At 36.1% G+C, this 14618-nt stretch overlaps 1 protein-coding gene and 1 non-coding gene across 2 annotated transcripts; one reads left to right on the forward strand and one right to left on the reverse strand.

The window, feature by feature from the left end:
- Window positions 1-5748: 5748 nt before the first annotated feature.
- Window positions 5749-5821, forward strand: TRNAK-UUU. The gene has a single exon. It is a non-coding gene; the product is annotated as a tRNA-Lys (tRNA).
- A 589-nt stretch (window positions 5822-6410) lies between these two features.
- On the reverse strand, window positions 6411-9710 carry LOC118344424 (flavonoid 3',5'-hydroxylase 2-like). The gene is made up of 2 exons (XM_035684949.1): window positions 8731-9710; window positions 6411-7253 (listed from the first exon to the last, which is right to left on the reverse strand). Exons 1-2 carry the CDS (start codon window positions 9679-9681, stop codon window positions 6624-6626), a joined length of 1581 nt encoding a protein of 526 aa, XP_035540842.1. The 5' UTR covers window positions 9682-9710; the 3' UTR covers window positions 6411-6623.
- Window positions 9711-14618: the final 4908 nt, after the last annotated feature.

The following is a 14618-nucleotide window of genomic DNA, read 5'->3' on the forward strand; positions in this document are numbered from 1 at the left end:
TATTAATAAAATTATATATTTTTTTTAAGTTTTTTCTTAATGATTAAGGATGTGAAAAAAAATACTTTAAAGAAAATGATAAAAAATAAATATACTATAAGTAGTAAATAGATAGTAAAAGAATAATAACCTTATCACTATCCTTATGAGAAGAACTTCTCACACGAATGCCCTTTTTCTCCAAATAATAGACTCCAATTATAATCTACCACGTAAATCTCACACCCAAATTATTGTGTAATACAGTTAAGAGGAAACGTTTCTTCTTTCTCCATCCCCCCACCCCCTGAAACATTTCTTTTCCTCCACCAACCTATTCTCTTTCTTCTCCCATTCTGTCTCTCTCTCTAAACATTTCTTCAAATATCTCATTTCAGTTCTGCAAATCCTGAGTTGAGAATCTTGAGATTATATGCTTTGTTATTTGTTATGGATTTTTTGTGGACCTGATCATGCATCCATCTGTAAAGAGCAGACAATGATCATGCATCCATCTGTTATTTCCCTTTCAATCATGTCGACAATTCAATAATTAATAAAGAAAAACTTCATCTACCGTTTTTATTTCAAAGTCTTGTCTTGTTGAAAAAGGTGGCTAGCTTGGTTTACTTTATTTTCAATCTTTTAATTATGTCTTAATCATGTTAATAATGTAGGAGATGACAATAAAGATATAAGATAAAGTTATCATTTTTATTTAATGATTCATATGTCTAAAATGAGCATGCCATAAATCATAAGAAATATGAAGATTTATTTTTTATGGTAGAAATAAAAGCATAATTGTCGCTCTCTAGCACATATAAGCTACTATCTCGTTTATTGGTTGTTAACACCCTTTTCGTTTAACAATTTAGAACAGTGAAAAATTATTAGTAAAGGTGATGGATAACAGAAAATCTATCGTTAATTTTTTAATGGATAAAAAATTTTTAGTGAATTGAGAGACAACCAAAACATTTTTCAGCCTTACACGTAATTAGATTTTGAAAACCCGATCGGATTTTGTTGTATATTTTTGAATATATATGTGTGTCTGATAATCTTCCAGCTAAACCCAATCATGACGTGTGTTGCATTCATGAACAGATATGTTTTTAACGACAAGACCTGACGCATGCAGGCTGTAGGGTACTTTAATTTGACTTCGGAAAAGCCTGCGAACGTCATCATATTATATATATATATATATATATGTTAGGTTGCACTTAAAATTGAAATATTAGGTTGTCGTACTACTCGTTTGTTTTTTGTTTGCAGAGTTTCAAGATCAAAATTAGGAAGAGTCAATATATTACGTTCATGCAATTCTAATTGGTGCGTACGTACGTATAAGATGCATGAATGATATGATATTTCTTTCCATCACAGGATGCTCTCTCCGCTGATTAATGATTTATAATTTCTCTCTGACTCGATTCATTTATATTGACTTTTCAATAGTAATTATATCATAAGCATAAATTGATACTCATGATACTCATGTATCATATCACGGCCCCTTGCAGCTTGTAATTTGTTTAAATTTGGGAAAATACCATGCTCCACTTAATTCGATACATTTTTTTATTAGCGCCAGGTGTACGTAATTTTTAGGCTTTGTTTGTGTAATTTCGTATTTTGAGATATTTTCTTTTTAAATATCACTAAATATAAAATATTTTTTAATTTTTAATTTTTTTTATCTAATTATTACCTAATCATTATCTAAACACTAAACTTCGGCCTATACAGCATTACCAAACTTTTAAACAAAACATAAAAAATAATAAAAATTTTTAAAATTTCATAACAAAAATTATATTTAAATAATCTTTTAATTTGATAATATTTTTATTCAAAATTTTTTTCTCTCATTTCTCAAAACTCAATAAAACATCTAATTAAAATCATTTTATTACTATTCAAAAACTATTTAATTAGTACTATTTCATAAATTAATATCCAATCAAACTCTAAATTTCAGTAGTGCACATGACAAAAATAGAAAAATAGTTGTGGTAAAATATTCGTTTAATAGTCTCATCTTAGAGATTAAAGCTTCAAATTGAAGTTGCCCCAGAGCTTTGGTGAAAACATCTGCCAACTGCATATTACTCTTGACATGCAGTGTCTTGATTAGTCCTGCTTGTAGCTTTTCCCTCACTATATGGCAATCGATGTTTATATGCTTTGTCCTCTCATAAAACATGAGGTTAGCAACTATGTGTAACGTTGCTTGGTTATCACAAAACAACAATGGAGAATGTGGATGAGGAACATGCAAATCCTTAAGCAAGAACTAGCCACATCAATTCACAAATTGTTGATGCCATTGATCTATATTCAGCCTCTACAGAACTTCTAGACACAGTGGACTGCTTTTTGGATCTCCATGAAATCAATAAATCTCCAAGAAAAATACAAAAGCTAGTAACACTTCTTCTGGTATCTACACACCCAACCCAATCCGCATCTGCAAAGCCTTTTAGATGTAATTTTGACTTAGAAGATAGAAAAAGCCCTGCCCTGGAGTTCCTTTAATGTATTGCAACACTCTATTTGCTGCTGCAGTGTATGTCTAGGCTTATCCATAAATCGTGAAAGCACTTGAACCACATATGAGATATCTGGCTTTGTGATAGTAAGGTATATCAATCTGCCTATCAATCTTCTGTATGTTGTAGGATCATCTAGTAAGTTGCCTTCTATTCTACTCAATTTTAAATTCTGCTCCATAGGGAATTTCTGCACCTTACTCCCTAACATCCCACTATCTTCAAGGATTTATAAAGCATATTTCCTCTGACTAAGGGTAATGCCATTTGTTGTTCTAGCTATCTCAATACCCAAGAAATATTTTAGAGGGCCTAAATCTTTCAACTTGAACTTGCTATCCAAAAACAGTTTGAGTTCTTCAACGGCATTCATGTCATTAGAGGCTATTAATATATCATCTACATACACAAGCAAAGCAATAAAAGATGATCTAGAAACTTTGGTGAAGAGAGAGTAATCTGCAATGGACTGAGTGAAATCATGAGTTATTGAACACAATGTAGAGTAAAAAGAAAGGGAAAGTAGGAAGTATGGCCATGAAGTTAGACATGTCTAAGGCCAATGATCGTGTGGAGTGGGATTTTTTGGAGGCTGTGTTGACTAAACTTGGGTTCTGTGACCAGTGGGTAGAGTTGGTGATGAAATGTGTAAAATCTGTCTCATACTCAATTTTGATCAATGGGGTACCTGGCCATAAGTTTTGGCCTTCAAGAGGATTGAGATAAGTCACCTTATCTGTTCATTGTCTGTGCTAAGAGACTGAATAGTTTGATGGATTTTTATGAGCAGAGTAAGCTTACATGAGGGGTGCAAGTGGCTCAAGGGGGAACTAGTATCAATCATCTGATTGTATCTTATTTAGAAGAGCAAAAATTGAAGAATGGAGGAAAATCCAAGAAGTATTGCTTGTATATGAGAAGGCGTCTAGACAGGTCCTTAACAAAGACAAAGCTACTGTGTTTTTTAGCAACAATACTCAATTGTCAGTTAAAACAGGCCATAAATGAAGCTGATAATTCTTTTGTTTGTGACACCTATGAAAAATATCTTGGACTTCCTGCTATGGTAGGGAGATCAAGGTTTAACACTTTTAGAAACCTTAAAGAGAAGATCTGGCGGAAAATGTCTAGTTGAAAAAATAAATTCTTGTCTCAAGCTGGGAAAGAAGTGCTCATTAAGGCAGTATTGCAGTCCATCCCAACTTATACTATGATGGTCTTTAAACTCCCAAATAAATTGTGTAAGGAGATCAATGTAATGCTCTCTAAATTCTGGTGGGGGAAACAATAGGATGGGAGAGGGATGCTCTGGAGCAAATGGGAGAATATGAGTATGTAGAAAGGGAGAGGGGGGATGTGATTCAGAAATTTAGAGAGTTTTAATGTTGCACTCCTTGCTAAACAAGGATGAAGGATATTCAAATACCCTCTTTCATTGGCTGCAGTGTTACTTAAAGAAAAATATTTCAGACATGGAAGTTTTTTGGATGTTAAGTTGGGGCACCCATTCTTCTCTGGTCTGGAGGAGCATGTGGTCTACTAGGGACCTCTTGAAAGAAGGGTTAAGGTGGAAAGTGGGGGATGGAAATGAGATAAATATATGAGGATCAAAATGGACCCATTTCATATGCTGTACAGTCCCCAGTGACCATGCTGTAGAATGATGTTAAAGTTGAAGAATTGATTGTCAGTCAGAAATGAGAGTGGGATGAAACAAAAATCAGAGCCATATTTTTTGTCGAAGAAGTTGAACAAATCCTTAGCTTGCCTTTGAGCAGAGGTAGAGCAAAGGACAAGATCTTTTGGGGACCAGTTAAGAAGGGTTTGTTTATGGTTAGAAGTGTTTACTTTTTTCACTTGGAGTTAAAACAGAGAAACAAAGCAGGGAGCTCATCAGAGAGGAAAGTAGATGACAGATGGAGGAGCATATGTGACCTTGAGATGCCAGGCATGACAAGACTATTTTTATGGAAAGCTGCAAATAACGTGCAACCAAAAAAAGAGAATTTGTAAAAGAGGAAGGTGACAGTGGATAAAAGATACCTTATATGTGATGCAGAAGAAGAATCTCTCACACATGTGTTGTGGGAGTGCTCTGCAACAAATGACTTATAGGTTATGGATGCAAGTTATGTCAAGAAATGGACTAGATCATAAATAAACTTCCTGGAACTATGGAAGCAACTCAGGAGCAGTCTAAACAAAATCAGTTGGAAGATATGGTGATGATATTAAGAAAAGTCCAGCTTAGGAGAAATGAATGAATTTTTGAAAAGAGATTGTGTTGCCCTAGAAACTCCTTCATTGCTACAAGGGTAGCTCTACAAGAGTACCATGAATCTCAGATTCAAGTTCATCAAGGGAGACAGAATAGTGCACAACAGAGTAATTCAATGCAGCAGTTGGTGGCTTGGGAAAAACCAAAAGGGGTTTTGTTAAGGTTAATTGTGATGGCTCTTTAGATGTAAAAAAGAAGAGAATGAGGATTGAGATTATAATAAGGGATGAAGAATGAGAGACTTTGGTGGTTGTAGCAGTTGCAGAAAGTTTTGCCTTGAGGAAAGCAATGGAACTATACTCAGACCTCAACATTCAAAATGCCATTTTCGAGAGTGATGCAAAGGGAGTGATCGAGGCTGTACATAGTGAAGATGAAGCTGTATTTGATTTTAGTTCTATCATTGAAGATGTTAAGTTTCATTTTAGAATTAGGACAAATTGGTTTTTACAATTTGCTATTAGAAAAAAGAATATGATAGCTCATACTTCAACAAAAAAAGCTTTAGAGATTGGGGAAGAACAAGTTTGGATAGAAGAGGTCCCAAACTTCATTGTGGGATGCCTGTTTGGTGATACAAACTGTACTACGTAAAGGTAAATGGAAAGTTTCTAAGGTTGTTTTTCAAAAAAAAAAAAAAAGGAGGAAAGAGGGGGAGAAAATGGGCTTCGAGCAGCACTAAGGGGCTGGGTTATTGGACGGCTTGAGTTGGGCGTACAGGCGCCGAATGTAGTTTCTCTGTCTTTACCACAATGAGTCGGAACATTTTGCCCGAAAAGGGAGTAAATCATGGATATTTTCTTTGGCATTATTGTAGCAAACCGAAGCTGGGGTTTTTGCGGCCCAATCATAATACAGACAAGTGGGAGACGGTGGGAGGCTTTTTTTTTTGTTTGAACTAATACAAGTATATTGAAACTGCATGAATGTATAGCCGTCTTAGCTCAGTCGGTAGAGCGCATGGCTTTTAACCATGTGGTCGTGGGTTCGAATCCCACAGACGGCGAGTGCGCTCTTTTTAAAGTTCTTTTAATTAGTCTCTGCAAGACTGCAATTGCTTGGACGCAAATCTAATAAATCAAAACTGACTATCAGAGACCCAAAACCTGTTTTTTTTTGGTGAGGCAATATTACAAGCTAATTCATGGTACATCTAAAAGAACTAATGTTCTCATCTTATCCAATGATTATAAATTTTTTAAATTTCACAAAAAATGAAATAAACAATTCAATTTTTTCAAATCTCAAAATAAAAATAATATTAAAAAAATATATTCTAATAATATTTTATTCAATTTTTAACTTTTATCTCAACTAATCTCATTTCATCTGTAAAAACAAATGAGACTTAAGAGTTAAGAGAATTATAGAAACATGCCTGCTGCATGCAGCATGCACTGATCTTGAGCCTCTGCAACATGATCTATATATCTACGAGTATCAAAATGATTCTCCTAAAAATATTGATGATGAATAAAGTTTTTCTTGAGAAAATTTATAGACCACGACATTACTAATTAAAAATGAATTGAGTTCCATTAATTTTTACAGCACATTAATTAACAGTGGGACATGAAATCGATTTTTTTTTTTTCTTTCCCCGCCAGAAAGCTAGCAGCTGGTAGATACTTCTAAAAACGTCATGATTCATAAAGCCACATAACTCGATTACTAACATCAAGTAGACCAACATGCGTACAGAAAACGGCATTCATGTGAAAGTTCTTATTAAAAGGCAACAGATTGCTAATAAAGGTCTTATTAAATAGATCAACTTTGATCAGCAACCTCGAGACTTCGATTCGTGATCAAGAAGCATATGCACTCAAAGACAGACGTGGGCTAACTATAGCTGCAAGGGGAACGGCTTTCTGCAAGGCAAGTCCAAAGGATTCCTCCATGTTTAATTCAACTCCTTTCGGTAATTTCCAGTCAAAAGAGTGAACCAATGTCCCAAGAATGTACTCCACTAGCACAATTCCCATCCTAGTCCCAGCACAGATCCTCCTTCCAGCTCCAAATGGGATCAACTCGAAATCATTCCCTCTTGGGTCGATTTTTGCATTTTTTCCTGTTAAAAACCTTTCTGGTGTAAAGTCCAAGGGGTTTTCCCACACGTCAGGGTCTCTTCCTATTGCCCAAATGTTCACACTAAGCCTAGTGTTCTTGGGAATGTAGTAGCCATTAACCTCGCATGCTTGGGTTGAGACCCGGGGCAGGTTTAGAGGCGTAGACGGGTGCTTTCGCATGGTTTCTTTGCATATGGCCTGAAGATATGGGAGCTTTGATATGTCTGCTTCCTCCAGGCGTCGGTTCTTTCCAATCACTCGATCCATCTCCTCGTGCGCCCGCCTCAGGATGCTTGGGTTTTTCAACATCTCCGCTAGTGCCCACTCTATTATGCTTGATGATGTATCAGTTCCGGCCGTAAATAAGTTCTTCAAATAATAATAAAAAAAAAATCATCAAAAAACAATCGTATAATATTATTAACAGGGTGGATTTTTTTTTTCAGATATTTTTTAAACATCTTTAAATATATTAAAAAAAACCAATTCATTAATTAATAAACACTTCTTTAACTATTAATTTTTTTAAAATAAAAATAAAAATAGTATCAATGGATTTGGGATTCCATTTCCTCGGTCTCCAGTATTTTCCTTAATACATATTGTACATGCTTTCATACATATATATATTGTAAATATTTATACGATAGAGTAATGCTACATATCATCATGAAATATTGTACAAACGTCGCATAATTGTTTTGAAAAAGAGTAAAGTCTAATATTAAAAATTAATTCTTTTATTTTTATCTCGTAATTACTAACTTTTTTTAAAAAAAATTAAACGATATTTACATATTTTTCTTATCTCACATAATTAAAGTTATATATATAATAACTTATTAAATCGTTTCCGAAAAAGCAGCTAATTAAAAAAATAATTGATACTTGTTTATACCCACTGAATTCCCAAATTAATCTACGACTCAAATTAGTTATACCTGTCAGTGTACAAATAAAGAAAATATATATATAGAGAAATACTTTAGATTCTGAATTTGGAATTTAAAAAATGTCTTGATTGAGATTGTTTTCTTTTTTATTGAATGATTAAAAAAATATTTTTTATTGATGTTATGAATTTTTTATTTTTTAAAAATTTTTTATGATGATTAAAAAATATATAAAAAAATCATATTATTCGAAATATTTTTTTAATTTTAAATTCAGGACCCGTAATACTCATATATATATATATTTTTATATGCAGGAGTGTTACAAGAAAATATTCCTTACGAATTACGAGGTGAATTTTTTTTACGGCGGATGAATTAAACAATTTAGTTATGTTTTGTTTATTTTGATGGTTTGAGATAAAAATTAAATAAAATATTATTTTTAATATTATTATTTTAAAATTTATAAAAAATAAATTATTTATTATATTTTATATTAAAATTTAAAAAAATTATAAAAGATTTTTATTATCTATATTTAGATATTAAAATAAATTGAATTAAAAAGATAAAATATTAATAAAATATTATTTTTTATATTATTATTTTAAAATTTAAAAAAATTAAATTATTTATTATATTTTATATTAAAATTAGAGATAAATTTAAATTACAAACGAAAGCTTAAACTACGGCGCGATCTTTTTTAAGTGTAAGAGCGCCCAGCAGCAGACCTGACACTTAATAGTCTAAGATGTTATCCAGATATAGGTCCTAGCTATGTTATCCACATCTAGGTCCTAGCAACGTACCTACCTGGCAACTTACCAAAATTAAAAACGACTACTTCCTAATTAAAAAAAGTTATTAAATCACAGTTAACCCTTCATGAATTGACTACTTCCTAATTAACATACTCTCGATTAATGACGAATATTATTCGTACTTACCAACAGGAGGGCCTTAATGTTGGTCAAGCTCAGCCTCTCGCCTGCAGAGACGTTGTCTCGGTTAGCCATGACAACGTCTAAGAAATCTGGCTTTCCCTTGCGTTCATGTGCCGAAGCTGAGTGCTCCTCAATCATCTTCGTCAGCAACACATCGAACCGCTTGTGCAAGCGCTTCATTCCTCGCTCAATCCCCTGCAAATCCATCCATGCAATGGATGGTATGAAATCTCCGATGTTAAAGAACCCAGCTGAAGTCATGAGCTCCACCACCATGTCCTTAAACTCGTTCGATTCCAGCCCTTTCGTCACAAACACTCGTCGACTCAGTATCACTTGCCCTATCATGTTCGCCATAGCGTACGTCAACATCTCCGGCACCACCACCAGCTCCCCTTGCCTGCTAGACTCGCACATCACTCTTAGCATGTGCCCGAGCTCGGCCGCTCGAACCTGAGCCCAGTCCTCCAGAGCCTTCCCTCCAAGCATGTGCAAGTTGCTCAACTTCCTAAGCAACTTCCACCTCTGTCCATAGTCCGCAAACACCATGTCCTGAGCACCATACGCCAAATGCGTTGCGCCAGCATTCGGTGGACGGTTCGAGAAATTTAGGTCTAGGGTTTTGAGAAAAGCTCGTGCAGCATCCGGGGTAGAGGCCACGACCATGTTACATGTGCCCATTTTTAGGTACATAACGGGTCCGTACTGTCGTGACAACTTGGCTAGGGTTACATGGGGCATGCTTCCTAGTAGGGGAAGAGCCCCTATAACCGGCCAACCTTTAGGGCCCGGTGGAAGTTTTCGAGCACTTTTTCTGAGGAGTGTACGAATGAAAAAGTGGGAGATTAAGAAGAGGAAAATGGCGGTGACAAGTTCCCGGAGAAGAAATATGTCTAGGGCCATGGTGTTGCAGCAGCTAGCAGTAGTGGCCACTAATATTAGGGGGTTTTGCATGTGCAAATAAAAGCAAGGCAGCGTGTGATACATAAACTTGCTCCAAGCGGCATGAAATATATAAAGGTTGCGCGGTCATTAATTTAGTATAGCTTTTAGGGTTAGGTTGAAGCTCACGTGATTATCGAACAAATTAGTCGCCTCAACTACATTTTCAAAGTACCTTTCCACGAGGCCACTGGACATGAATGGTAGATATATTGGTAGAATTCCATGTTTTGAGGCCCATGGCCAAGCCATTAGCCTTGTCATGACAAGGTTGGACAGCCCGACAGCAGCCCCATGGGCATGCCACGGGGCCTGCCAAGACATGCCCAGGATTCCGAGTGAGACTCGTGACCATGCCAGCACGCCTAGCCTGCCCAGCACACACGTTTCGCGCACGGCTGCCCTGCGCGCACACCCTTGCCTGGGCCATGCCAGCCCGCCCAGGCAACAGCCCCGGCATGCAGCCTCTGCGCCCAGGCCTCTGCTTGGGTCATGCCAACCATGCCAGGGCCATGTCAGCCACATGCTAACAGCCATGTCAACCATGTCAGCCATGGGCCAGCCTAGCCTATCCATTGGCTCATGCTTGCCATGGGTCAATTTGGCCTATGCCCACTATGTTATTTTTTATTATTTATATTTATTTAATTATTTATTTTTCAAGGGACCTATTGGAAGTTTTCTTGTTGTAATCTTTATAAATAGGACTCTTAGTCTTTGCATTGACATCTTTTGGCAAATTCCCATTGTGGGCGGATTATTTTATTCTTGAGATCACCATTCGGTGCTTGGCACTTGGGCTACTTGGGGGACGTTCGTGAAACCCTTATAGAGGATCATTACCTTGACGTTCGTGAATGGGTGTGATCCAATCTATCCTTTTTTTTTTGTCAACTTTGTGAAATTCGTGAATCAAAATTGATTTATGTTTATCCTTGTGTTCATTCATTAATTTTGAGTGTTCACATCTTTTCTATCTTATTCATTCATTGTTCATCCATTCAACCCCTTGCACGCGTTTGATTCTCCATTTTTCCCCCATTGATCCGATTATTTTATGTTCATCATTGTTGCATTGTTCTTGTGAGGTCTTAGTGTTCTTCGGCCACAAAAATACCCATTCATCCATTTTGATCTTCCCACCACCTAAATTCGACCAACCGTAGTGTTTGCCCTAATTTCCATAAATAGATAACTCTCCCTAAATTGCCATTCATCATTCACAAACCTTGACCTAGCCAAACCCATATTGCCTCCCACTTCCATATTTTCCACTTACCATATTCAACCACCCCAAAGTCGCCCATCCATAAAACCCTAGCCAAATCCTCCACTTCCATATTCGGCCACACTAAAGATATCCCTCCATCAAACCCTAGCCGTCCACCTCAAGTTCCTATAAGGTAAGTCTTTCATTCTATGAGTCTTGACTTCCTCAAATTCAAATTCCGTAATTTAAGGAATTGAAAATCACTCTTCAATTCCTTAAATCTCTTTTCCTAAAATCACACAAGTCAACTTTTGACTCTCCCCAACTCACCAAATCCGAATTCCCTTCTTCCCTCCAAGATTCCTTCCATCTTAGACTCCCTCTAAAACCGTCCAACCTAGCCAATCCTCCTCAATCTTGCCAACCCTAATCTAGTCCCATAGTCCACGGCTTTCCATATCCATTCCCAACTCATCCAACTCTTGCACCCGAAACCCTAGCCTCCATCTCATCCTCACCAACCTTAATTCACCATACCCATTTCGGCCACCCTAGTGCATTACACTCCAAAACCTAATCTCTCATCCTAACACACGGCAGCCCTAATTGCCTCTTGCATCCGAAACCCTAAGCCCAACCCCTAGCCACGGAAACCCTAGCCAACCATCAACAAAAACTCTAACCTCACCTCACCTCACTCATCCAACCCTAGCCCATCAACTTGGTACCTCACTCAAGAACAAGTCTCTAGCCGCCCACATTGATTAGCCTTCCCTAAACACTTAACCTATCCAATTTCATCATCATCTCCATCATTCCATTACTCAAACACCAACCCTTGTTGAAGGCCAAGCAAGTTGGCAAGGGCACTCGGTCATCATCCACACCAAGGCAAGCTCGTGGTCCTTAGTGTTAGGGACAAGACCGAGATCCCTAACATATATACAGTAGAAACAGTGCTACACCCAGATGGATGACTCTCGATACGGGTAAAAGTTTTAATTTTTTTTATGAGAAATGATTTTTATAAGCTATAAATAGATAATTTCATACAAGTCATTGTAAAAAAGTGGATCATACCTTAAAAAAGTATTAAAGAAAGTATTTTTTATTAGTAGAATGCACTTTTTTACAAAATTTTGTATGCAATTTATCTATTTGAAACTTGTATCTAGCATTATTTGTTTTTATCATTAATTATTAAAAAAAATTTACAAATTTTATTAAAAAATAATTACTTAATTATTAAGTAAAAAAAAATTTATCGAGCCTCAATCGGGACTCAACTTTTTGTGAGAATGGTATTTTTCATACGGTAGATATATGCAGTACCTTTTCTGATACATTTCCAGAAAATTCTTGATCTAGTTTTGGAAATTAAATCCAAACCTACTCTTGTTTCCAATTCCAAGCAGAAAAGATACCTAGTAAATAGTAATAGTCAAATAGGTTGTGCATGGTTGTGGCAATACAATAAAAATTTATTTTTGAGACGATTTTTATTTAAGGCGAAATAAAAATCATCACAAAAAATAAATGTAGAGACAAAATTTAACGAAATTTCATTCTTAAAAAATGATGGAAGGTGTTTACCGTTCAAAAACATTCGAATGGTATATGTAGGGGTGGAAAATTCAATCCCTAATAAAATAACCATTCGAACATTGACAAAAAATGTTCAAACAAAATGAAATAAACATTTAAATGAATATTATTTATGTTTAAATGAGAATTTGGCGCATATAGTGATAAAATTTAGCTGGACATTGACTTACTATTCGAACGTCGAAATTAATCAATGTTAGAACATATATTATATATGATCGAATGGAAAATTGGCAGGTTAAGTCAATAAATTTAGCGGGACAATTGACTTATCATTTGAAACAGGTTATTATACTGTTCCAACGAATGCGTTAATTAATGTTCAAACGTAAAATAAAGAGTTTGAACAGATATTTATTACATAAATATCTAGAAGGAATGGAGAAACGTTCAAATATGATATATTCTGTTCGAATGCTTACATAATTTTTACAATTATTGATGGCATCAAAATACCTTAATTATGGATAAATATTTAATTTATATAAAAATTAGAAATTAAATAATAGGAATAATAGAAATCAATAATTAAAAAATGATTTAGTTCATAATTAAATTAAATTTAGAAAACACCAATTAAATATTAGCCATAAAAAAATGTAAATAAAACATATAAACTACTAAGATCCCAACTCTTTGCACACATCCTCAACTGTAGTTAGGCGTGTGTCTAGTTGTGTCAGTCGAGTACTGATCGTGACCTGAGTCACAGGCATGACATCAATCTTTCTACGTAAGTCAGAGATGCTAGCATTAATGTCTGTACGTAAATCAGATATAACAGTATGGATCTTCCTATGCACTGCATCAATCATAGCTGATGTATGTTTGCTAATCTCTGCAAGCACTATATCTTCCATCTCCTCATGAGTAGTTGTGCGTGGTGCCTTAGCCTGCCTGGATGTCTCACTGGCCGATACTCCACGATCTCTCGGGTTTGCATCTCTCTGAGTATCGACTAGGTTTGGAATAGGACCTCGAAGATGAAGTCTCGAGTGTCCCATGCTTTATGATAGTGGAGGAGTTGATCGGTCTCATCGGCTCCCGAACATGCTCAATAATATTTGGTAGGACCCCGACATGTAGCAGAAATCGTGTGATCAGGATCCCAAATGGCAATATATCCATTGTAATGTACCAGATTTCTGATCGAATCCTATCGAATATACAGCCCACCAGATCGAAAGGAACCCCACAAGCGATGCGTATCATAAATTTCGTTCAATCCATGCCAACTTTTGTCTTGTGCTACCGATGATCAAGTTCATGATCTTGAAGAAACTAGATAGATATGCTTGTTTGATGCTTTTTGTCCCATTATAGGGAGGAGCATCTAGACCAACAATCAACTGCCTCACCTCATGATCAGAAAGGTCATCGAGTTCTTCTGTATAAGATCCCTCATCCTCAACCGTCTCCCCATCACCCAAAGCTGAAGACTCTTTGCATACCATGTTCGGATATGCAGTGTGCAATCGAGAAATACCAATAAATTGGCGCGTTTGTCCCTTTGTCATATGGGCTGGTACCACCAAGTTCTTTGTAAAGCTCAGAGATGCTGTCAATATAAAAATAAGGTCCCATGCTTTGTCCTTTTGATCAAGGATTGATGTCCAACCACGATCAATGAAGACTAATGTCAAGGAATGACCCTCCCAAATAAGCGTTAGAAAGTCAGAAATCTTCACTTGATGCTCTAATAAAATAGTCATCTCTTGAACTGTTTTGATGGAGGGTTGCCCTGATTTGTCACGCTACATCGATACCAGGAAAAGCATAATAGGTTTTGCAGTGTTCTTAGAAAATTTTTTGATCTCATGGAAGTCTAAAAAGTAGGCCACCATTACTCGATCATCTGTTGAAGCAGAGTACATACCTCTTGCAACTACAACTTGTGAAATACAATGGTTAATCTATTCACTACAAGACTTGCAGATCGATCACTCTCTTCCAACACTCTTGTATATAGACAGCAAATCTGCTATGTCCATTGCCACAAATCCAGTACAACATGAGGGAACCAAGCACATACAAATTGATTGCCATTTAGTTCGAGAGAAGCTGCAAGAAAAGCTCATCAAGTTGTTTTACATTCCCTCTCGGCTACAGTTGACAAACATACTCGCAAGCCACT

Source organism: Juglans regia, chromosome 14, assembly GCF_001411555.2.
Source record: "Juglans regia cultivar Chandler chromosome 14, Walnut 2.0, whole genome shotgun sequence".
NCBI lineage: Eukaryota > Viridiplantae > Streptophyta > Magnoliopsida > Fagales > Juglandaceae > Juglans > Juglans regia.